The 24,111-nt window shown below is 41.6% G+C and overlaps 1 protein-coding gene across 2 annotated transcripts; it reads right to left on the bottom strand.

Moving 5' to 3' along the window:
• Positions 1-1,293: 1,293 nt before the first annotated feature.
• On the bottom strand, positions 1,294-13,139 carry CDCA7 (cell division cycle associated 7). Of its 2 annotated transcripts, XM_039239168.1 has the most exons (10): positions 13,022-13,139; positions 10,091-10,216; positions 9,436-9,672; positions 6,528-6,764; positions 6,177-6,254; positions 4,848-5,051; positions 4,302-4,439; positions 3,498-3,647; positions 2,930-3,066; positions 1,294-2,355 (listed from the first exon to the last, which is right to left on the bottom strand). In XM_039239168.1, exons 1-10 carry the CDS (start codon positions 13,040-13,042, stop codon positions 2,325-2,327), a joined length of 1,359 nt encoding a protein of 452 aa, XP_039095099.1. In that variant the 5' UTR covers positions 13,043-13,139; the 3' UTR covers positions 1,294-2,324. The 2 variants fall into 2 exon arrangements, with proteins under 2 accessions (XP_039095099.1, XP_039095100.1); XM_039239169.1 differs by lacking the exon at positions 9,436-9,672.
• Positions 13,140-24,111: the final 10,972 nt, after the last annotated feature.

Genomic DNA, 24,111 nt, shown 5'->3' with positions numbered 1-24,111 from the left:
TTCCTCCACTAGACGGTAGTTTAAGGGTTAAGTCTCAGAATCAGTTGTTACTAGTCACTATTCTTGAATGAAAAACCACCTTAGTTCCATTTCATATTAAAACATGGGAACACCAAATATATCCCAAACAGCCAACCAATTTTACAAACTCCCCCAAATTTAGCCTTCCTAATTACATACCTAAAAGGGTTAGAGTACCATTTGGGTTAAGATTCCCAAGTTTATTAAAATACCCATTTCTTTTTGGATCTATCTAGAGTACTAGTTTAGTTGTATAACTTCATATAGCTTGATCATCTTCTCCTCAAATGAGTATGTAGGGGTATACGGGATTTCCAAGAGAAGTCTAGAGATTAAGTCACAAACCTCTAGTTAAGTGGCAGATTGCAAACATTTTAGGCTTTGTAAACCAGTGTCACATGCTTTTTTTTTACAACCCTCTAAAAATGTAAAGAACCTACTTAGTGCAACTGCCTATGAATATAGGCTACAGTAGGATCTGGCCCATAGGCCGTAATTTGCCAACTATGGTCTAAAGCTGGGTTATGAGAGCTTTCAGATCATGTCTCGTCTTTGGCTTCTCTCAGTCCTAGAGCAAGCCTCAAAGTACAGCATGCCATAAATATTCAAATGGTTCCATGGAACATGGGACTCTTGATCTCAAGAGTTTTGAGTTCAAACCCCACACTGGGCATGGACCCTAGTTAAAGTAAATAAAACTTAAAATAAATAGGGGCACCTGGGTGGCTCAGTCTACTAAGTGTCTGACTTCAGGTCATCTCATGGTTCCTGAGTTCGAGCCCCACATTGGGCTCTGCACTGACAGTGCAGAGACTGCCTGGGGTTCTCTTTCTCCCTCTTTCTGCTCCCCCAACCCCTTGCTCTCTCTCAAAATAAATTAACTTTTTTTAATTTAAAAAATATTCAAATGGCTGATAAAATCAAGCCAGGTATTTTGAAAGCACTGTTAGTTCTTGGGTTGGCAAATGGTGAAGGAAAACAATGTTGTAAAACTTCAAGAGCACCTATTACTTTCTATCTGTAGCTGTCTCAGCTGATTTTCTGACACAGCAACTGGTTATATCACCAAACTAGGTCAAAAGAGTTGGCCCCTGACCTTCAGAAACTTAAGCCAAAAGGGAGGCTCTATAGAAGGTAGAAATGGTCTTTTGTTTGAATATGAGAAGAAAATTAGATTCAGTGTAGTTAAGGTTATTAAAGAATAAAAGAAAACAGACAAGCTAGAATAAAACGTTTTATTATTAAAATAAAAAACTTTGTATAAAAGCATTACAAATCAAAAGCTCTATTTACATTTATTGATTCAATGTCCAATTAGGCATCAAACACTGAATGGCCATAGCACATGCAAAGAAATGGACACGGACACTTTGATTCCACCTCTACAAAACAATCTGACTAATGCAAAAAAGGGGTAGGGTAGGGGGTAGGGGCGACACATGAATTCTGCCCAGAAACTAAAAGGACAGAGATGTCAAGTTAAAAACTGTTGAAAGACACCCAATTCCAAAAAGGCACTTCTCATTGTTATAAAAGTGCTTTTTTAAAATCTGAACATGAACTCTGTGCCTAGTTTATAACTTCAAGCAAAAATTGCAAAGACTAGTATTAATAACAATTTTCCATGCAAAATGATCAGGAATTAATTTGAAACACATTATGTAGGAACAGAAATGAACTTGGCAAATTACAATTGCACAATACATGGAATATTCTCATGAGAAGCATCCAAAATAATAATACTCCATTTTCCAACAATTACCCAATTTTCCACATGGTTTTAAGACTTTAAGATTCTGTTAAAACAGGTTAACTAGTATGAACAATAAATCATAAATCACACTCACTGCTTTTCTGTAAACAAGTTAGAGGGCTGTTCTCTGGAATTCAATTGATGTAGTTAGTTAACGTTACCTACTGTTTCTAAGTGCTTGGTTTTATGGGTGGATTCCAGGGTGATTTCAATGCCAATTAAATCAAACATGCTTTCATAGAATTGCTATTCAAAAGAATTCAGAAACAAAATGGTGGGAGGGAACCACTGGAAATAGAGGGGGATGGGATGGGGGAAGGATGGGGGGAAAAAGCAAAGGAGAAGCTGCAGGAGGGCACAGTATAGCTGGCGATATACCTCCGTGATGCTCAGAAACACATGTGTGTTCAATGAGAGGACCTGGATTTGTGTTTCCTACAAAACAGACTGATGATCAATTCATAACTCCGGTTCCAATCACATGACCAAATCGAAAGCCTGAACTTGGAAGATTTGCACAGTGGAAGTCAGGTAGTGGATCTTCCAAATGCTATGCTTGCATTTCGAATTCCTGTTTCAGACTGAAAGAGAGAAGTAGATATGGTTTTCAACCTAAGAATTTTCTTTTGAAATCCTAATTCACTGTTTTAAAAATATTTTCATTGAGGGGTGCCTGGGTGGCTCAGTTGGTTTAAGTGTCCGACTCTTGATTTTGGCTCAGGTCATGATCTCAAGGTTTCTAAGTTCCAGCTCTGCCATCAGGCTCTGCACTGACAGTGTGGAGCCTGCTTGGGATTCTCTCTTCCTCTCTCCGCCCCTCCCTGACTCGCACTCTCTCCCTCTCACAAAAGAAATAAACTTTAAGAAAAATTATTTTAAAATGTTTTCATTGGTTATAAAACATACAGTCAAGTGCATACATCTGAAACATACAACTTGAATTTTTACAAACTCACACATATGTCATCACCACCCAGAAGATATAAAATGTCTCTAACATGCAGAAAGACTCCCGATGTGCCTCTTTCCAGTGAAACCCTGCAGTCCCCACCACCCAGAGATAACCGCTATTCTGACTTCTACCAACATCTCACTAAGATACGTAAGTGAATGTTGAAGATTTGGGTGTGGAGGAGAGAAAAACCAGCCATTTACCTTTTCAAGTACGCATGCACGTTCCCAAAGCCATGGTATTTGGCTAAATACACAAGGACACCAGTTGCACACCGCCCATCTCGTTGCCGACAGAAACTGCAGTTGCAGATTCGGCGGCAAGGCGGGCAATACCAGTTCTGAAGGAGAATTGTGAAAAGGCACAGTTAAATCAAAGCTTACTTTCCTTTCCTTACTTATCCATTCCTCTTTAACCAAAGGTAGGTATCATCAATTGCATTTAGATCTTTTTTAATTAATAGAAAAACCTTAATAGGATTAATTTCCATTCGTCATCCTGATGTTTTCTTAGGAAATGCAGCAGAAGCAGTTACACAGCAACTAGCAGGGGGAAATGGTCAGCGTCCCCTGAATGGCCCGGTCCCACAAACTCTGGGAAGGAGCTCAGCTCACACTTACTTAGCACCAACACTATGAATTCACTGGCCTCCCCTGAAATGTATGCCCCACAACAATAAGGGCTCAGTCCTCTCACGGATGCCCTCCTTCGGGCCTTTTCAACTCGTGGCTGACCTTCAAGCCCACAGCACCACCCCTTCAAGGCACCTACTGGATCCAGCAGAGCATCCTTGACCTCTTCCCCATAACGGTTTCGAAGGCAGGGGCCACAGAACTGGCCGCGAACACCCCAGCACTCTGGGTTTCTGCAGTTTGTTTTGGTATCAATAGTTTTCTGGCGGCATTGGTGGCAAGTAGATCCCTACGAGGAGGCAAATAAGATGGGAAAAAAAGGAACAAAATACTGCTTTTTGTATCGAGAAATGGAATAAAGAATGTCCTTTGTGGATGGAGTCTGACAATTTGTCTTTGAATCCTATTTCAAATCTACATACACAGGAAAAAAAAAAAAGAAAAAAAAAATCTACATACACAGGTATGTAGGCTAAGGGCATAAAAAGTATTTCAAGCATGGTGCTTTCATTCAATTAGCAGATGCTATTGTTAATATTATCAAAACTAGTTTTCTGTAGGAAAACATCTTATGCAAAGAAAAAAACCCCAAAAAACAACCCTACCCAAATCCTCTTTTATCTTTAGTATACATACACCAAACACCTAGCACCTGTGTATGTAGTAAATATATGTTGAATCAATTTCTAAACTGAGAAAAGATCAACTGTTACCAAAGCTTACTAAGCAAATACTACTACTACTACTGCAGATTAAGAGGTCTATATTCCAAGGATGCTAGCAAGCTCTTTCCTTATATGAAAACAAAACAACCCCCCCACCCACCCCGCCACAGGCACATATCCCACATGGTGAGATCTTTAACATAAGCAAAACTAAGGATAGAAGCTATCCTTTCTCTCACAGACATTCACGTTCACAGATAGGATTTAGAGGTTTGTACCAATGAACGGTTATAGATCTTCTCTCGAGAGTTGTTACAGATGTTCTCTAGCTCTTCCTCTGTAATTTCTTCCACGGGCCGAATTATATGCGGCAGAGTCATGGAACCGACACGACGACTTCTGGGCATGTCATCTCCCTGCATGACAAAAGTCATGGAATAGCATTCTTACCGGTGCTCCCCAGTTCACAGTCTCAGATACAGGATTTGTAATTTCTCCGCAAAGAATTCAAACTAAAAATCTGTTTTAGAACTTATGGAGAAGAGGCAAGTTGCTAAGTTTACTAAGGATATTAGGACAACATCGTAGACATGATTAGGAAATGACATTAAGAAAAGGTGAAGAAGCTTTTGACCCTCTCATCTCATAACAAAACCCATCTATTTGATGGCATAGATGGCATTAACAATTCTGAATGCTGTGAGAAGCATGTTTACCATGGGTCATCTGGCGTTGAGGCCGCCTGTGACCCTGTGTTGTACATTAGACGCTGGGCCTGTGGAAGATGACGAACGAAAGGAGTAGCACAGATGCAGAGAACTCACATTCATGTAGCTGTCCACGGTCTTCCTCTTTCTCACCAACATGAACTTATCGTCCTCCTCTTCCTCCTCCTCCTCCTCCTCTGTGGGCAGAGCACTAAGGGACCCTAGGATCCGGGACCTTGACCTGGTGAGAGGACGAGCTCTCCGTTCAGGGTTTCTTCTGGAAGCAACACCTGGGAATGTACGTCTCCGGGGTGTCTTTGACTGCGAAACAAAACACATATGATGGAACCCATTTATTCCAGAATAACGGTAAATGGCACCTTCTCTTTAAGTATGTTTTTGCAGAAGTAAAAGGAGAGCTCCATTTCCTAATTCTTTGTCCTAGTTTCTAGAATTTGTGGGAAATGAGCCCCAAAATGATAGAGCTATTGTAATTCTGCTTTTCTAATACCAAGCTGTTTCCTCTCAAACTGAGAGATCAGCTACAAACTAAGAGATCAGCCACTTACTCTTCCACTTAATGAAGATGAAAAGAACAGCTCTTCCCCCGCCCCCGCCCCCAAAACACCTGTTCTACACATCTTGAGCCGTGAAACATTCTTGCTATTTCTATATTGCACCAGAGAGAAACGGATGTATACGGTTTTCCTTCTTCTTTGCTTTGCTTGCTTCTTGCCTTTTTCCTCAGGAAGAGGTGGGAAGTCTTTCCTTTTGTACTCCCCAAATTCCCCTTCGTCACACCAGCTTAGTTCCTCAGAAAAGAATCACATATAGTAGGCCATCACTTGGTTAAGAAGAATTTGCTTTTCCTGGGAGGTCTGGGTGGCTCAGTCAGTTAAGCGTCCGACTTGGCTCAGGTCATGATCTCAAGGTCCGGGAGTTCTAGCCCCGCATCAGGGTGGCTGTTGTCAGCACAGAGCCCACTTCAGATCCTCTGTCCCCCTCTCTGGGCCCTCAACCCATGTGTACCCTCTTCAAAACTAAATAAACATTTAAACAAAATTGTTTTTTTCCTTCTTTTTTCTCATTCTCAGTTATTAAAAACCTCTCTATTACTCATATATTATGTAGAAGGAATATACTAATGCAAAGGAAAAAAAATTCTTTTTTCAATATTTACTCCCTGCACTTGAGGGCCTTAGCTGTGTTGGGAAGGAGAGACGTATCAAATTCAAAGGGGTTTGAGCACTGTAGAAGAAGCCTGGCTTGGGGAGGCCCCACCTGCCCTCAGATGCACAGAAGAGGTCCCAGAAATCTGTTAGAAGGTTTTCTCTACTTCCTCTTTGTCTAGAGGACCACACAAAATAAGGAAACTGGATTTTAAAATAACAAATCTCCATTAGACCTGTCCACACTACTACTATACAAATAAAGATTCACACTTACCGAACTGGGACCTGGTAGGGAACGCCTTCCAGGGAATGATCCAGGGAAGCTTTCTAATTCTGACATTAGTTTTGCAAGCTACAAAGGGAGGATATTAAACAGAAATTATTAGTTTAGATTAACTGCCAAAAAACGAGCAACTTCTGTAAATTACAGTAGCACCTCTCGAGTTTCTGATTTCACTTATATGTTTACTGAGACTTCCATGATTAAAAAAGAGAATTCAGGGAAATAAGCACATCTTAAAGCATACTTCATGAAGACTCCACGGCTACACTGAAAAGAATTCTTAGGACACAAGCGGCTTAGAGAAAGGCAGGGAAGAGTTTTAGTACAAAGTCAGATACCTACCATTGCTTTGTTTTGCTTTATATTTAAAGCTCTTTTCTCCAAAAAATTCATGCCATTTTCATCTTCTGAATCAGAATTGGAATCGGTCACAGAATTCTCGGAGGGTTCTGGGGGTGCTGCTCTCTTGTTGGCAGCTCCCCTGGTGTTCGGAGTTGGAAACTTCATGGCCACCCTGAGGGGTCCAGCCCTTCTGCACTGGCTTCGGGTCCTGCAGCCAGCTCGGGCTGACTGCAGTCTCTAGTTAATTGGGAACAATGGAATTGTTAATGACTTGTTGATTGTCCCAACAGGTTGCACCATAGTGACTAAAAAATTCCTTTTGGACATAAGACAATGGCATCAAATAAATTTTAACTGAACACAATTTTAATTGATAGCTCTGGGTAACAAAATCAGGGATTACAACAATTTGAGTGTTACTATAACTCACATAGCCTGAGACACATCATTATAAGCCACCTTCACAGCCCTTAGGCCAGTGGTTTTGAGTCATTTTTTTTTTTTAAATGTGAAAATCCTAGCTCCTTTTTAAATTTCTTTAAAAAACAAAAACAAAAACCCCAGATCTTCGATTTATTACAAAAGAATTCCTACATGGCACCTGTATTCTCCCATAAACACGGTTTCAGTGCTTATGGCATTAAACTATATTAAAGGGGTCTTTGTGCTCTGATCTAATCTACTTTTTAAAAAATTCACAGTAAATATACATGACACAAAAATTCACCATTTTAACCTTTTTTCTTTTGTTTGTTCTTAAGTAGGACTTACACCCAGCACAGAACCCAACACAGGCCTTGAACTCATGACCTTGAGAGATCAAGACCTGAGCTGAGATCAAGAGTCGGATGCTTAACTGACAGAGCCGTGCAGGTGCTCCACCATGTTAAGCATTTTTTAAGTGTATAGTTCAGTGGCATTAAATACATTCACAGTGTTGTGTAACCATCACCACAATCCACCTCTAGAACTTTTTCATCTTCCCAAACTGAAACCATACCCATTGAACACCAACTCCCCATTCTCCCCTGGCCTCTGGCAACCACCATTCTATTTTCTGTCGTTATGAATTTGACTACTCTAGGTACCTCTCTAGTTTACTTACTGTAAACTTAGAAAAAAAAAAGTTTCCACCATTAAAGATGTATTAAAATTATCCATTAGGGAAAAACAAACCAGAATCACAAGATACTGCTTCATTACCCACTAGTAAAGCTAAATCAATAACAAGAATGTATGACAAGGATGTAGAGAAACTGGAACCCTCATACACTACTGGTAGCCATGTAAAATGGTGCAGCCGCTTAGGAAAACAGCCTGTCGATTCCTTTAAAACACCAGAATTACTATATGACCCATATACTCAAGAGTGTATGTCCACACAAAAACTTGACCATGAATGTTCATAGAAGTGTTATTCACAATAGCAAAAAGGTGCAAGCAATCCAAAAATCCATCAACTGATGAACAGGATAAATACGATGCAGTATATTCAGAAAATATCATTCAGCAATACAAAGTTATCAAGTACTAGTACATCCCACAACATGGAAGAACCTTGAAAACATTTCGTGAAGTGAAGAGGCCAGTCACAAAAGACTGCATTCATTTATATGGTGTCCAGAATAGGAAACCCATAGAATAGAAGATAGATTGGTGGTTGTCAATTAAGGATTATGGGAAGGGATGTTCATGGGGACAGGGCTTTTGGGGGAGGTGATGAAAACATTCTAAATCGACTGCGGTGATGGTTGGAAAAAAAAAAACAAAACAAGAAAGGAAAAAATACCACTCATGAAGTCCCAGAAATAGAAGACCATTTTTTTTTTTAACATTCAAACATTTCTGAAATCCGAACAGCTTTTAGTATTCTTCATGTACTTTTAGTATGCATGATTACGAGAAAATGACAAACTTTGAGGAGTTCTTAAGACTTAATTGACTGGCATTTTGTTAATTGAAACAAACAGCATCTACAAAGAATGGAAACACTGCCCAGAAATGACTCAAGCTGTAGACAGAGTTTGGGTCACTTCCAGTATTTGCAGACCAGTAATAACTCTGAGTATGTGCTGATTTGGACCACCATCACTTCTTAGGGGAAATGTTACATTACCACAAAGTTAGATAGTGAGAAAACACTCCTTGGCCAGGTGCTCTCTTAAGTCAGGATCAGGGTGGTCCCGGGGAGTGGCCCCACATCAGACCACAATGAGCTGAAGAGCATGCACCTGACTATAAATCAACATACTGCTTCCTTTGTTGAGACAGTCTTGTTAACAAGAGTCTGCAAAACTAAACAGTACGCTCAGGGAGAGTGGTACTGAGATGCGGCGGCAGCAGCAGTGGTCTGAGCAGAATGACAGAGGTTATGGGCAAGGCAGCACGCGTAAGAAAAGCCAGCCAAGGAGCAAAAGTGAAAGCGTGAAGGGCTCTGCTTGTCATTATCTGCACTCTGAGCTCCTGCACCTGAGTTATTGCAGGTTTTCCAGATGCAGATGTTAAGATCCACCATGGGAACCAACATTTACCAAAGGCTTGCCCCATGCCAGGCTGGTAGACTGGGTTGGGCGCTTGAACGTAAATGCGAATGTGGCTTATCTGGAGGACATGTGTGCTTCTAACCAACACGTTAGATTTCTGTGGCAACAGAAATCTGGAGGTTGGTCGATTTTACTTTACCAGTTTTCAAGATTTTCAGAGCCTACAAAATGTTCAAGCTTTACAAGCAGGACTACATTAGTAAAAACTGCTGAAAGACATGAAGAATATAACTCAAAATTTTAAAAAGGTCAACAAAATCTTCTGGCATGACTAAAATCAAAATTACAAGAAAAAAAATTCTTTAAAACAAGCGTGTCATGCCTGTAAATGTACCTTACTTCTTGATATTGGTTCTCAAACTCACCATTCCATCTTGTATCTCACTCTCTGAGAAACCGCAAAATGATTCATCGTCAGAGTCGGCATGAAAAATACTGGCCAGTTCTTTAGTGACATCTGGCCTTGGTTTCTGTAAAAATCCACAATGGTCTAACACATCTTGCACCTCACTTTCTGAAAAGCCGCAGAAAGATTCATTATCAGAGTCCTCATAAAACACATTTGCCAGTTCTTCACTGATATCTGACCTGAATTTAGGTTTCTGTAAAATAAATAAATAAATGTGGTTGTGCATTTTCCCCCCTTTTCAAGAACCAATTTTCCATAAACCGTGCAGAGAGCAAATCACATTTACAAGTGCACTACAAGAGAACAGCTTTTGTTACAAAGAAAAATGGTTCAGAGGTTTACAAATGATTTCTGAGTTGTTATGGCAAATCATCAGGCATGTTAGGTTAGGCGACATTTCAAAAGGATGGAATAAGTAGCTAATCTACCTCCAACAATTACTACCTAGAACCACAGCAAAAAGTGAAGTGAAATTACAATGCATACTGTATTTTCCTAGCGGCTGTATAGAAATGCAGGCAAAAAGCAAGCAGTTTTAATCACGCGCAAAGCATTTGGGGGCATTTTGAGCACTGCAGACTCAATTCTGTTTATTCTCAGGCAGCACTTACCGTGTTTGCAAAATTATCAGAAGCAAAGCTGTCACAACTGTCGTCAGAGGATGATGAGGTTTCCATGGAAATCAACTTCACATATCTAAATTTCTTTAAGTTCTTCTTTACTCCGTGACCCTTTTGCTGGAAATGAAAATGGCAATACTATTAAGTGGGACACTCACTACACTAACTAAAGACATCATTTTTGAGTTTAGTAGGTTCAAACAGCACAGAGAATTATTATCATTTCTTATCCCTGATGTAGGAAAAGGAGGATTTGCAAATGCTACGAAAATATTTTCAAAACCTGGTAAAATCAGAAAAGGGGATCCCTTTGAAGGGACATTGTTAAGGACATTTATCAAATTAATCAAACATCTGTAGAGCTACCTCACTGTGCACCTCTCTTCCCACCAAGCTGAGAGTTATACTGAGTTCCCAAGGGGTTTCATGCTGACCTCCTAAAAGCTGCCTGTTAAAAACATTAGATTGTACTTCTAAAAGGAAATTTCAAAAGTACAAAATGGTAGAGTTCCTTGGCCAAAATCAAGCTAATGAGGTCTTTTTATATAAGCTTTGGGCTCCGTACTGTGATGCTAATTTCCCTAACGACAAAAACTGGGCAGCACCTCTATTTCAAGATGGCAGGCTTTCAAACAGGCCCTGTTCCAACCAGGAAAGGGATAGTGATTTCAGCACAAGTCCTTACAAATCAAGTACAACAACTCAATGAACAAACATACAAGGAGCCAAGTTAAAGGTCAAACAGCACTCCAAACCCAGGTAGAATGCCTGATTCCACTTCAGCGTTCCACTAGCCTGGCCTGACATTCAGTTCTTTTCTGCAGTCTGCTTTGTTAAGTCACAAATTACTTGTATATCACTTGTTCATAAACACTGATCGACCTGGCATTGCTCATCAGAAAATGAAATTGGCATCTATCTCCTTTTAAAACATCAGTTTCTGCCATTTCCTAATATGTAATGAGATTTCTTAAGTGTTGTATTAGATCTTGTATTTAAATTTTCTTAAATATGGCCACGCAACAAAAGTGACTCTTCACACTGAAAACTTTGGAAGGCAATCTGCTATGGGTCCAGATGTGAAGTGTCAGGTGAAATGAACATTCTTTTTATTTATTTATGGGGGGAGGGGGGGCAGAGTGAGAATCCCAAGCAGCAGAGCCCATGGAGGGGAGGAGAGCTTGGGAGCTCCAACTTATTAACCATAAGATCATGACCTGAGCAGAAACCAAGAGTAAGAGGCTTACTGGACTGAGCCACCCAGGAACCCCATGGAAAGAACATTCTTGACCTTCCTTGTATACCTAATATTCTGCATTTCATTTCAATCTTTTGCAAATAAAATGATGTCTCTTGTCCTTTTGGAAAGGCAGGAAAATGTGCTAATAGGTAGAGCTATTACCTATTAGAAGGGCTCTCATAAACACCCCATTTTCCAGGTGAGGAAATTCAAGGCTCCAGGGGGTGAAAATAATGCCCACGCCGACATAGTTGGCAGGAGAACCCAATTCTGCAATCTCCTAAAACAGCAGCACTCCTTGCCTTGCTGCAGGAATTATCACCATTTACTCATCAATCTACCTGTAAGCAGAGGCCCAAGACGGCCTCAAGGCAGACGGTCTGCTGGAAGCTGACAGGGAAACATATGCTAGACTTTAACAAGCCCGCACATGCTAAGAGTCAGTTAGCAGGTGGAGAAGACATAGAAAGAAAAAGGCAAATAGTTATGGTTGAGATTAGCTTTTCTGGCAGGCGGATAACTATACTATTTTGTAGGTGTTTTTATTTTCGTGCCAGGCACTAAGCATGTTTTCACATTAATTCCTTGTAACAAAGGTGCCGTCATTATTCCCATTTAACAGACGGGGAAGCTGAGGCATAAGAGGTGAAGTGAATTGGTCAAGTCACAGGAAGGCCCAAAGTTGAACCCAGGTACGTCGGATTCCAAACCCCATTGCACAAGGCTGTCTTCAACCTAAAAGCCGCCGGTTACACCCTGCAGAGCTGTCTTTGAAACCACGCCCCCAACACGCCCTCTCCCAGCCCCCAACGCCAAGAGAACCCCAGCTTCCCCACTTGTGTCAGTCTTTATTATTTTCAGCATGTCACTTTCTTCCTTTCCACCCAACCCCCATCTTCTAACCTCTCCTGGGGCAGACCCTACGTTCCGGTTTCCGTTAGAGCAAAAAGTAACGTTCCATTCAGGGCCACGTTCTGCAGCTGCGAGTTAAGGTTGGTGAATGGAAAGCGAGCCAATGGTAGGCCAACACTTTGGACCACCAGGTCTTTTAAGTGCTCTTAACCACCGCCCTGAACTAGAGACGCCTCCCTCCATGCGCGCAACCCAAGTTCTAAAGAGACTGTTTTTGCAACACCTTTAAACTTCAAACCCACCGACCCTCGGCGGTTAGAAGCGGATGCCGGTGTGGCAGCAGCAAAATCCCGTGGGGAGCGCGTCCAAGAGCCCCCCCCCCCCACTGCGTACGAATCAAGCCACAGCAAGCCACCCACCCGCCCGTGGCTGCACGCTGGAAAGGGATGCGCGGCTGCCGGACGAGCCCACAGGGAGCAGAGAGGGTGGCGCCCTCTCTGCCCAGGCTCAGGCCGGCGACACAATGGGGAACCCGCCAGTCCCGGCCACTGTCTGGCCCCAGGCGCACGTGCACTTCGGACGCACGTGGCCTCGCGTTCTCGGGCGCTGGCAGCCAACCCTGCAAACCGCTCCATCTCCGAACCGCCTGCGCACGAGGCGGGGTCGGCCCCGCGCTCCGATTTACCCAAAATGCACAAAACCTGGGGTTTGCCTAAACGGACGCCGCCCAGGACGGCCACCAGTTAACTCCGTCCGCGGAGTTGGAGGGAATCGGCCCGCGGCCAGCACCCACCGCACCCGCCCCTCGGGTTATTCCGCCTAACGCTCACCCGTAAGCGGCGAGCGTCCATGCTGGTGGCGGGTGTCCAGTCCCGCGCTCAGAGCTGGGAGAGCGAAGCGCCGTGAGCGCCACGGACCCACTGAGACGAAGGAGCCGGAGCTACCGCAGGCGGGCGGGGCGCGCAGACCCGGGCCCGGAGGGGCGGGGCTCCGGCCGGCTTTCCCGCGTTGGGGCGCAGGTCCTGCAAGCTGTGGTGACCGCGTCTCCAGGAGCGAGACCCACTCGGCACCGGAGGAAAAACCGGCCCCCCAAATATTGTCAGCTAGAGCAACAGCCTTAGAATCCCCCAAAAGCCTCCGTGGAAAAACTGCTCTTTCACGGCTCCAGGACCACTCTTTCTACGTCGCTGCACGGTCCTGAGCGAATGGCGCGAAAGAGGTTCGTATTGCCTTGGGGTTAGCAGGCTGATTTGCATGAATTCGCGGGCAGGGAGAGGGAAAGTGGAGATGTGGGGTAATGGAGAGCTGCTAGAGATCTTGGGGATCTTGGCATTTAGCACTGTAATTGCGACGCGCGGTTTACATCATTAAATATAAAAATCAAAGAATTAAGCACGAATTACTATCTTTATTAGCCCAGTCACTGTCCCTGAGTGAGGCACCTCTTATCTGGTAACCACATCATTATCTGAAGCAATAAAATGGGTTAGCTCCCGGCGTCTCATTCCAAAAAGCACCCGAAGCCGTGTTGTTTTACAAAAGACTTGTGATTTTTAAATTAGAAAAAAGACATTGCCATTACTTAGGACTTGCCTGCGGGATCATAAAGCCTTTAGAATTGATATGTCGGGGATAGGAGCTGAAGGCTATTAATGTGGTTTGGCGATCTGATCTTTCGTCATAACTTATAATTACCGAAATTGAAATGAACGGGAGATGTTTTTCATTTGCCGTTTTAATCAAACCCGACATTCCGACGCAGTAAGGTGTGAGTTTTTAAACATTTCTTGCAGAGAGCAGAAATAAAGTAGCTTTCAGAAGAAAAAGTAAAATAACTTGGGTTGCTTTAAAAAGCCCTGAATATAATCTCACCTTTAAAACAAGTGGTTGAAATGAAAACATTCGAATTTTCGCCCTTAAGAACTTTTCTCTGGGGGAAGAATTCCTTTGCAGTAAGAGCATGCGTGGACACACCGCGGTCCTCTCTGGATGTACTGAATACAAAAACTTGGGAGCAAGTAATGCCAGAGAACAATGGATTAGAAGAATTGGGAGGGTCTTGGTCGGAGTCTAAGAGGCTTTCTAAAACACGCCTTGGCCATGGTCATTCTGTCACAGTGCAAGGGACAAAGAACTCACGGTCTAGAAGGTAGGCGCCAAGGGAGGCGGTTTGTCTGGCGAAATTCTTGGCAGTGGTTGTTGGGGGGGGGGGGGCTGTCAGTAAATGTTGAGTAAATAACCATATAAATGGTGAAAGAACTAAAATTGTGGTTAGTGCTGTGTTCTTGAGGATACAGTTTATTGACACTAAAATTAAGTATGTGAGAATTTGGAATAGTGAAATGCATAAAGTAAGGGAGGATTAAGCCACTTTGAGTCTGAAAACTTCCGATAGGAAAATTCTTAGTTCTCTTGGGGCACTAGAAAATAATTTAGTTTACACGTTTTTTTTTTAAGGTTAAGATGGCTATCAATCTTTTTTAGTAGATAGGAAGATGAAAGTTAAAACAAAGAAATAGTTCCATTCAGACTGGCAAAAATGAAAAAGCCTGATATGATGAGGTGTGGGTAAGGATATGAGGAAATTCCTGCAATGATGTTAGTAGTGTGATTTCATTTTACTCTAGAGGGCAATTCAGACGTATTTAGTAAAAACCCCCAAAACCACTTCCAGTTATAAACAAAGTTTTTCACACTGCAGGTGAATTGGGAAGTCAATTTAGTGGATTACAACTAGCACATTTCTTTCTTTTTGAAATTGGGTAAAAAAATTTAAGAGTAGTAAGTGCTGGTATTTTTTGAAACTTTGTGTCACTTTGTGTGTTTTGTTTAAATGTATATTTCGTATTGTGCTTCACCATCAAATCAATTTTTAAGATAGGGTGGGGGAGAATGTGCATGTTGAGTCTTGTACCGGCGCTCTCTCATTCATTGAGGTTAAGTATTGACCATGCCTATTACATTAGACCCTATTCTGAGAAATGGGGACACGAAGGCCAGGGACTTTACATTCTAGTAGAGGAACAGAAGTAAACAAGATAATTTAAGGTGTGATCACTTCCTTGGGGAAAAAACAGGATAAGGAGAAAGGAAGTGAAAGAGGTATTAATTTAAATAAGAAAAACAGGGAAGGCACCTCTGAGGAGTTACCTGATCTGGAGCCTGAGGAAAGCTCGGGAAGAAGCCTTAGGCTGATGAGGGAAGTGCTGGTTTCAGGCAGAATGAACAGCTGGTTCAAAGGCTCTGTAAGACAGTTCACAGCAGAAGCCAAGTATTCTTTTTATCTTTTTTAATGTTTATGTGTTTTTTTTTTAATATTTATTTTTTGGGGGGGAGAGCACAAGTGGGTGAGGGGCAGAGAGGGGGAACAGATGATCTGAAGCAGGCTCTGTGTTAACAGCTGATGTGGGGCTCGAACTCACGAACTGTGAGTCATGACCTGAGCCACCCAGGTGCCCCAGAAGCCAAGTAGTCCTGATTATAGAGCTAGGGAAGGAAAAGGAGAGGAGCCAGATCATGTGGCGTGTCCTTGACCATGGGGAGAGCTTTGGATTTCATCCTAGGTACAATGGAAGGATTTTGATGAAGGACAGACCCAATCTGACCTCATGGGCTATGTAAATTGTGGATTGAAAGGTAGGAGCCCCTGGAGAAGAAAATGGTGCTTGGACTAGAGTAGTTTTGGAGTGGGGAGAAGTGCTCAGCTTCAAGATATGTTGTTTTGGAGGCACCTGGGTGGCTCATTCGGCTAAGTGTTGGACTTCAGCTCAGGTCATGATCTCCGAGTTCGTGGGTTCGAGCCCCATGTTGGGCTCTGTGCTGACAGCTCAGAGCCTGGAACCTGCTTGGGATTCTGTGTCTCCACCTCTCTCTTACTCTATCCCACTCATGCTCTGTCTCTCTCTCTTTATCTCTCTCTCTCTCTCTCTCAAAAATAAACAAACATTATAAAATTTTAAAAATATATGTTATTTTGAAGATAGAGTTAATGGGATTGGAGGGATGGATGGTTCATTCATATTAGCATTGCGTATCATAGTAAAATATTGCAAGTAAACTAAATGCCCCTCAGAAGGGAAAAGGATGTATGAAACGTGGTATATTCATATAATGAAATTTGAACAGTTGTTCAAATGAATGACCTAGCTTACTTACATCAATAAGATAAATCTTAATGTTGAATGAAAAAGCAAATTGCAAACATTTCTGCAAATTGTGCCCTTTATGCAAATTTTAGGAACATAAAACTTAAGTTGTGAAAGTATAAAAACATGTCACAAACAAAATATGATAGAGGTAAACTCGAGGAGGGAAAGAAGGAAAGAAAAGAGAGGAGGTGCCGCCTTCCACCTGCTCTATCATTAATTCTTTCTTTAAAAATAAACATGTGAGGGGCGCCTGGGTGGCTTAGTCGGTTAAGCGTCCAACTTTCGCTTAGGTCATGATCTCGTGGTTTGTGGGTTCGAGCCCCGCGTCGGGCTCTGTGCTGACTGCCAGCTCAGAGCCTGGAGCCTGTTTCAGATTCTGTGTCTCCTTCACTCTCTGACCCTCCCCTGCTTTCTCTCTCTCTCTCTCTCTCCCCGCTAGAAATAAAAAAAAAAAAATTAAAAAAAAACCACACGTGAGTGGTGAGTACATGAATATCTTTTATATTTTTACTTCCTGTGGGGTTTTTTTTTCTTTTGGATCTGAAACATTTGATAATAAAATTTTTAAAAATTTGTCCTGACAATCAAGATAAACGTTTGTAGTGTTAAATATGCAGTCCCTTTACAGGGTCCTATAAATGAGAATGCAAGTTGATCTTGCAATTTTAGCTATCTCATAAAGGTCTTAAGTCACTATGTTAATCATATACATGTAAATATGTTCATTTTAAATGAAAGACACAAGATGAATAAGAATGGAAATTCACTGCAGAGAATGTGAGGGCCCAGGCCACAGCAACAGGTGACAGGGAATGACATTTCATAAGCACATACCTGACATCTACAGACAGTATCTGGTATGAGGGCTGTAAATACAATAGGTACTTAGAAAATACTTACTACCAACTAAAATGATTATAGATGGAATTTTAAATCTAAAACATTCTAAAATACCAGTCTCCTGTTGAAGAGCTTTATCTTTAAGATTTGGTGTGTGTTGTCCTATAGCTTTTATTCACCGTGCACAAAGAATTCCATTTCTGATTACTAAGTTTGAAATCTGACCCTGAGATTCTGAGCACTCAGCACTTCTAGAACGAAGTGAGCTAAAGTCAAACTTGATCTCAAGATGATTGATGTTATGACAAAGAGTGCAAGAATTAATTAGATGTATCATTTTAATTATTTTTTGTTTTTTTAAAATGTTTGTGTATTTTTGAAAGAGAGAGAATGTGAGCAGGGGAGGGGCAAAGAGAGGGAGACAGAGTCCAAGCAGGCTCCAGGCTATGAGCTGTTAGCAGGGCTTGAACTCATGAACCTTGAGATTGTGACCTGAGCCAAAGTTGGATGCTTAACTGACTGAGCCACCCAGGTGCCCTGAGATGTATCATTTTTAGATGCGATTTCAAAGCAAAGCTGATGTCCCAGTAGATGTGCTGTTCTCAGTCCCATACGCCCTTTCTTCTCTCAGGAAACGTAATGTGAACCCCAGTTGCTCAGTGAACTGGAGACCTTCCAATAGACCGCTCACACCCAAGAGACAAAGGACTGGAAAGGGGTTTCACTGTGTTTGAGAATACAGACAGGTTACAGTCTGTCAGGTCACAAATCTCTATTCTAAATAACCCCCTAATTATAGGTTTACCTCCCCAGCGTCTGCTTTCAGGATGTACAAAGGCAAGGAACCCAAAAGGCCTAAAGTTACCCTTCTGTTTCCAGAAGCCACGCTGGGGGAGGGCCTCGCCCATTACCACCCTGGTTCGGTTTAGGCCACAAATCTGATCTCTTCAAACTCTGTTGGTATGTTGCTCTTGATTATACGTCAGCACTGTTAAGCGGATCGGTTTGCAGACAACCGATACCTGATTAGAGAAAGGAACGTGGAAACATGAATGCCAAGTTGGTCATCTGTAGCAAGAGGAAATCTTTGTTTTCTCATGGATAGGTATTGTTCATTGTGAAATATTTCACTGTGTAAAGCGTTAAAGCATGTTTAATGATGCTTTAAACATCATTAAACGTGAACACTTTAAAACATCCATCATTAAACACTGGATGAGGTAAAGTCATGTTTTAATTACTGAATCAGTTCCAACATTACGGAAGCGGAACTATGACTATAACCTAACTGCCTACATTTTACCAGCCATAACACCCCTCAAACTTGTTCTCCTTCAATAACTTTTTAAATTTGCCCCTGGCAAAATTTTTGTATATGGGGGTGCAAATATCTCTTGGAGATAGTGATTTCATTTCACTTGGGTATATACTCTGAAGTGGAATTACTGGATCATATGGTATTTCTACCTTTAGCTTTATTATTTTTTTTTAAGGAAGCAGAATACTGTTTTCCATTTTAGCTGCACCAATTTGTGTTTCCACCACCAGTGTTTGAGGGTTTCCTTTTGTCTACATCCTCAACAACACTTGTTATCTCTTATCTTTCTGATGTAATGATAACTTTAGAAAACACTGTGAAGGGAGGGGAAAAAAAAGACCAGCAAGCTTTATGGCAGAATGTTAGCAGAGATCTCTTCTGGGATGAGGGAGCTAGTGGAGATTTTTCTTTTGTCTCTTTTCTCTTTTCAAATTATCTAGAATGAGCTCAAGTGATATTGAAAACCATAGGAAGAAAAGAGAAAAGTAGTTCCCTGTCCTTAACATCACAGACACAAACCCTGCAAAGGAGGAGGGGCCGAGGCAGTTAGGGTGACCCGGGTGGGCTTGTGGGGGTAAATGGAGTCTGGAATGTGAGAGCCTGTTTGTGGGACAGCAGCTATGACGTGATCCTCAGTTATCCTGGGAGCCCTGATGGGCACCTGCTCCACCTCCCAGCCTATGCTAGCAAAGTCCTTCTGGGCAGCTTTTAGCCCACAGGCACCTAGCAGGATTTTTTTTTTTTTTTTTACTCAAGAACTTTTTGTTTTTAATTTGGTCATTTTCCCTTCTGGAGACAACTAGGGTGCAAAAAAAAAAATCTGTTTTTCAGGTGTGAGAAGTCTCTCTTTATCGCATAGGCAATGTCTAAATGATTGTAGTTGTGAATTTTCCAGGTCATAGAATTCTTCAGATCTGTTCCTTTTAAGCAGCCCTTTGTGGAAAGAGAACTGTTACAGAGAGAGGAGGTTTAACTATTAGCTAAAAAGAGACTTAGGGATTGTCTGTAAACTGGCTAATTTCTGGAGTGAACAAAATTCAACATGGTGAGGGGACCAGGGAAGAGTGTCATCTTCATACTGATAATGTAGAACTAAAACCAGTCTACTAGCAGTCTTTAAAAAGTTAAAAAAAGAGGGGCGCCTGGGTGGCTCAGTTAGTTAAGCATCCGACTTCTGCTCAGGTCATGATCTCATGGTTCGTGGGTTTGAGCCCCGTGTCGGGCTCTTTGCTGACAGCTCAAAGCCTGGAGCCTGCTTCAGATTCTGTGTCTCCTTCCCTCTCTCTACCTCTCTCCTGCTCACGCTCTCTGTCTCTGTCTCTCAAAAATGTATAAACATAAAAAAAAAAATAGATACCAGATGATCCATCAATTTCACTGGTCAACTGACAGAATTTCAACTTTTTCTCTTGATCTTTTTTGGGGTCCTTGAAGGTAACTTTGTCATGGCTCATCTCAAACTAATTGTTTTTCGGAACAGCTTTCCTCCGTCTTCAAATATAAAGCATACAAACTGCTATGGGCTGTTACTTTCTCTGCCAGTCAGTCTGGACTTTCATGTATCCCAACCACAGAATTCATTATGCAAAAGAAACACTGACAGAAACCTGAGAGCGTGTTATTCTACTTTTCCTTTCCTTAGGCTTTCAGAAAAACACCCAGGACACCTGTAGTGGTTTGAATGGTGGCCCCTCAAAATACACGTCCTTGTTCTAATGCCGAAACTCTGTAAAATGTTACCTTACTTAGAAAAAGGGTCTTTACAGGGGCACCTGGGTGGCTCAGTCAGTTAAGTGTCTGACTTTGGCTCAGGTCACGATTTCGCAGTTAGTGGGTTCAAGCCCTGCCTTGGGCTCTGTGCTGACAGCTCAGAGCCTCGAGCCTGCTTCAGATTCTGTGTCTCCCTCTCTCTCTCTGCCCTTCCCCTGCTTGTATTCTGTCTCTGTCTCAAAAATAAATAAACATAAAAAAAAAAAAAAGGATCTTGTAGTTAAGGATCTTGACCATCCTGGATTATCCCAGTAGGTCCTAACCCCAATGATAAGTGTCCTTATAAGAGCCAGAAGTCAGAGACCTAGAGAAGGCCATTTGAAGATGGAGGTAGAGGTTGGGGTTAGCAGCCACAACAAGTCAAGGAATGAGGACAGCCTCCAGAAGCTGGAAGACAATCTCTCCTTAAGCTTCAGGAGGGAGCACAGTCATGCCCCAACCTTGATTTCAGACTTCTGGTCTCCAGAACTATGAGAGAATACATTTCTGTTGTTGAAGCCACCAAGTTTGCGGTAATTTTTTTTTTAATGTTTATTTATTGGGGGAGAAAGCTCAAGAGAGAGAGTGTGTGGGGGAGTGGCAGAGAGAGAAGAAGAGAGAGACTCTGAAACAGGCTCTGTGCTGGATCTCAAGAACCATGAGATCATGACCTGAGCCAAAATCAAGAGTCTGACATTCAACTGACCGAGCCACCCAGGTCCCCCTGTGGTAATTAAAAAAAAAAAAAAAAAAGTTTATTTTGAAAGAGAGTGTGCAAGCAGGGGAGGGGCAGAGAGCGAGGGAGAGAGAATTCCAAGCAGGCTCTGCACTGTCAGCACAGAACCAGATGTGGGACTCGATTCCATGAACCATGAGATCATGACCTGAGTGGAAGTCAAGAGACACACCCCGTCCCCCGTGGTAATTTTTTTATGGAAGCCACAGGAAATTAATACAGCCCCATTGGCTTCCAGTCTGTAATCTGAAAGAGATGACTCTGAACAGAACCAGCTTAACCCGGCTTTCATGCTGGAGATGGCCTTGCGTCACAGCTCTGGTGACAAGCTCTATAGATGAGCTCCTTCAAACTCTCACTCAAAAGACAACTAGAATAACCAGGCTTTCCCAGTTTCCAGCTAGTGTTCATGACTGATGGAGCCAGTGCTATGGACTGAATGTTTGTATGCCTGTCCCGCCCCATTTGCATGTGGATGTCTAATCTCTAATGAGATGGTGTTTAGAGGGGAGTCCTTTGGAGGTAATCAGGTCATGAGGACGGAGCCGTCATAAGTGGAATTAGGGCCCTTAGAGAAAGAGATACGGAAGAAAGTGTGCTTCCTTTCTCCCTGCTCTCCACTCTGTGAGGTTATGAGGAAGACCGCCATCTGCAACCCAGGAAAAGGGCCCTCACCAGACCCTGGATCAGCCGGCACCTTGATCCTGCACTTCCCAACCTCCAGAACTCTGGGAAATTAATGTTTGTTGTTTAAGCCATGTAGCCTGTGTTACGTTGTTAACAGTAGTCTAAACAGCCAGTTTCTACAGTTTCTAATTTTTCCAAGTTTTAAATACTTCTCCTTAATACTCTCCTAAGCATCCTAGCTTTCTTACTGCCCATTTGGTCTCTTCTCCCTCATGACACTGACGTAGAGGAAGCTTTGGTATGCCTTGTACTCAGCATCATTTTGCCTTCAATCTTACGATTGGTCAGCATTATCTCTTGGTATTAACAAGAGACTAAACCAGTAGAAAGAAAATGATTTTCTTAGGTTCATCTTGTGTATGTGTATATAGGGCCACTAAGGTAACATGGATCAGTGGCCTCTATGTCAGGTGTCCAATCTGGGAGCAGGGTTCCATTATCATTTGGTACCAAATGTGGTGCTTAAGCAGCTAGGGCTGGGTATTCAAATGCTGTCTGGCACAGTGTGATAGTAAAGAGTGTGGACTCTGCCACCCACCACATGTTTTATGATCTTGGGTAAATTAATCTCTATGTCAGTTTTATTATCTAATATATAAAATGGAGATTATAATCCAAGTCTATTTCACAGGGTTGGCATGAGGATTAAATGAGTACATATTTGGCATACAGTCAGTGTTCACTACAATACATTTTAGCTATTATTAAGTCTTGTTTGCCATGTAATTTTCTATTTTCTGTTTTTTCTCTTGTTTCCTTGTTTCTCTTTTATTTTTTTCTGCTTTCCTGTGGGTTACTTGAACATTTAAAAAAGTTCTATCTTGATTTGTGTAAAATATTTTTAGTGTACCTCTTGTATATCATTAGTAATATTTGCTTTAGGCATTATATTATCATACTTACCACAAGCTACGAGGGTTTCCATTACAAGTTCAAATAGTTGATATTGAGCCTGGTAAACCCATGACTTTTCCCATTCTGTGGTTCCAAAGATGGCCTCAAGTAACATGATTCATATATCACTTTACTAATCATAAGCCCACATTCCTGTTTTTTCCTTTTTAAAAAAAAGTCCTAAAATCATATCCAGCAACTATATCTAAGAAGATCTCTATTAAAGGTGCTTTTCAGTCTTTGACGTCACAACCTCCTTGCACTTTTCATCCCATTTCTAGTTCTGCTACAATCCCTTCTCGTATTTTTACAACCTATGGAATGAATAAATGATACCTTTAACCATCATCAACATTGCTGACACAGTATTTAAATACTTTTTATTATAATATTTAAACATGTTAAAGTATATGAAAGTATTTAATTATATTTTATGTATATAAGTATTAAATGCAAACATTTAAAAGATAAACTTCTAAGAATTAAAGTAATTATAGGGATGAGCTCAGTTTATTATGAATCTTGCTGCAAGAATGCCAGATCCTGTTTTCCTACCTTGTGTTAGTATGTGTATACATAGGTGTGTATGTATATGTTAGTATAGCACAGGGCACATGGGGGCTATCTATCTAGACAGAGCAAGTACACTAATATGAAGTCTTTTTTTTTTTTTGCATGTTTTTGGAGATTTTATTTTTAAGTAATCTCGATACCCAATGTGGGGTTGGAACTCACAACCCAGAGATCAAGAGTTACTTGCTGTACTGACTAAGCCAGCCAGGTACTACAAATTTTTTTTTTTTTAAGTGATCTCTATACCCAACATGGGTATAACTTACAACCCCAAGATCAAGAGTTGCATGTTCTACCAACTGAGCCAACCAGGTGCCCCTTTTTTGCATTCTTATATCAAAACAGCATTATTGCTAAAAACAACTTTTTTGTCTTTGCCACACACCAGTGGATTTGAAGTCCTATCAAACCAACAGATAACAGTCCACCTGTCCTTTCAAATCACTGACAGATTACTTTCTTAATTTTAATTCTAGGATCTTTACCATAAAGCATAATATTAGTTTCAAGTGTACTACATTACAGTGATTCAACACTGCTATATATTATTTAGTGCTCATCATGATAAGTGTACTTTTAATCCCCTTCACCTATTTCACCCATCCCATGTCTACATGCCTTTGGTAGCCATCTCTCTGTTTCCCATAGCTAAGGGTCTGTTTTATTGGTTTGCCTCTCTTTTGTTCTTTGTTGATTTATTTTATTTCTTCAATTCCACATATGAATGAAGTCATATGGTATTTCTCGTTCTCTCACTGACTTATTTCACATAGCATTATACTCATTAGATATATCTGTGTTGGTACTAATGGCAAGATTTTTTTTTTTTAATTTTTAGAATGTTTATTCATTTTGAGAGACAGAGAGAGACTGAGCACAAGTGGGGAGGGGCAGAGAGAGAGGGAGCCACAGAATCTGAAGCAGGCTCCAGGCTCTGAGCTGTCAGCACAGGGTCTGATATTAGGCTCGAACCCA

Source organism: Hyaena hyaena, unplaced genomic scaffold (assembly GCF_003009895.1).
Source record: "Hyaena hyaena isolate Hyena2069 unplaced genomic scaffold, ASM300989v1 scaffold_154, whole genome shotgun sequence".
NCBI lineage: Eukaryota > Metazoa > Chordata > Mammalia > Carnivora > Hyaenidae > Hyaena > Hyaena hyaena.
The sequence above is the reverse complement of the archived record's forward strand: the minus strand, read 5'-3'. Positions and strand labels throughout refer to the sequence as shown.

Excerpts from the sequence above, each read along its gene's own strand:
- CDCA7 (XM_039239168.1), bottom strand. The coding sequence starts at position 13,042 with ATGGACGCTCGCCGCTTACGG. Across the intron at positions 5,052-6,176 it reads CCCTACCAGGTCCCAGTTCG|TCAAAGACACCCCGGAGACG; the intron begins GTAAGTGTGAAT and ends TTTGTTTCGCAG. Across the intron at positions 2,356-2,929 it reads GTGCATGCGTACTTGAAAAG|TCTGAAACAGGAATTCGAAA; the intron begins GTAAATGGCTGG and ends TCTCTCTTTCAG.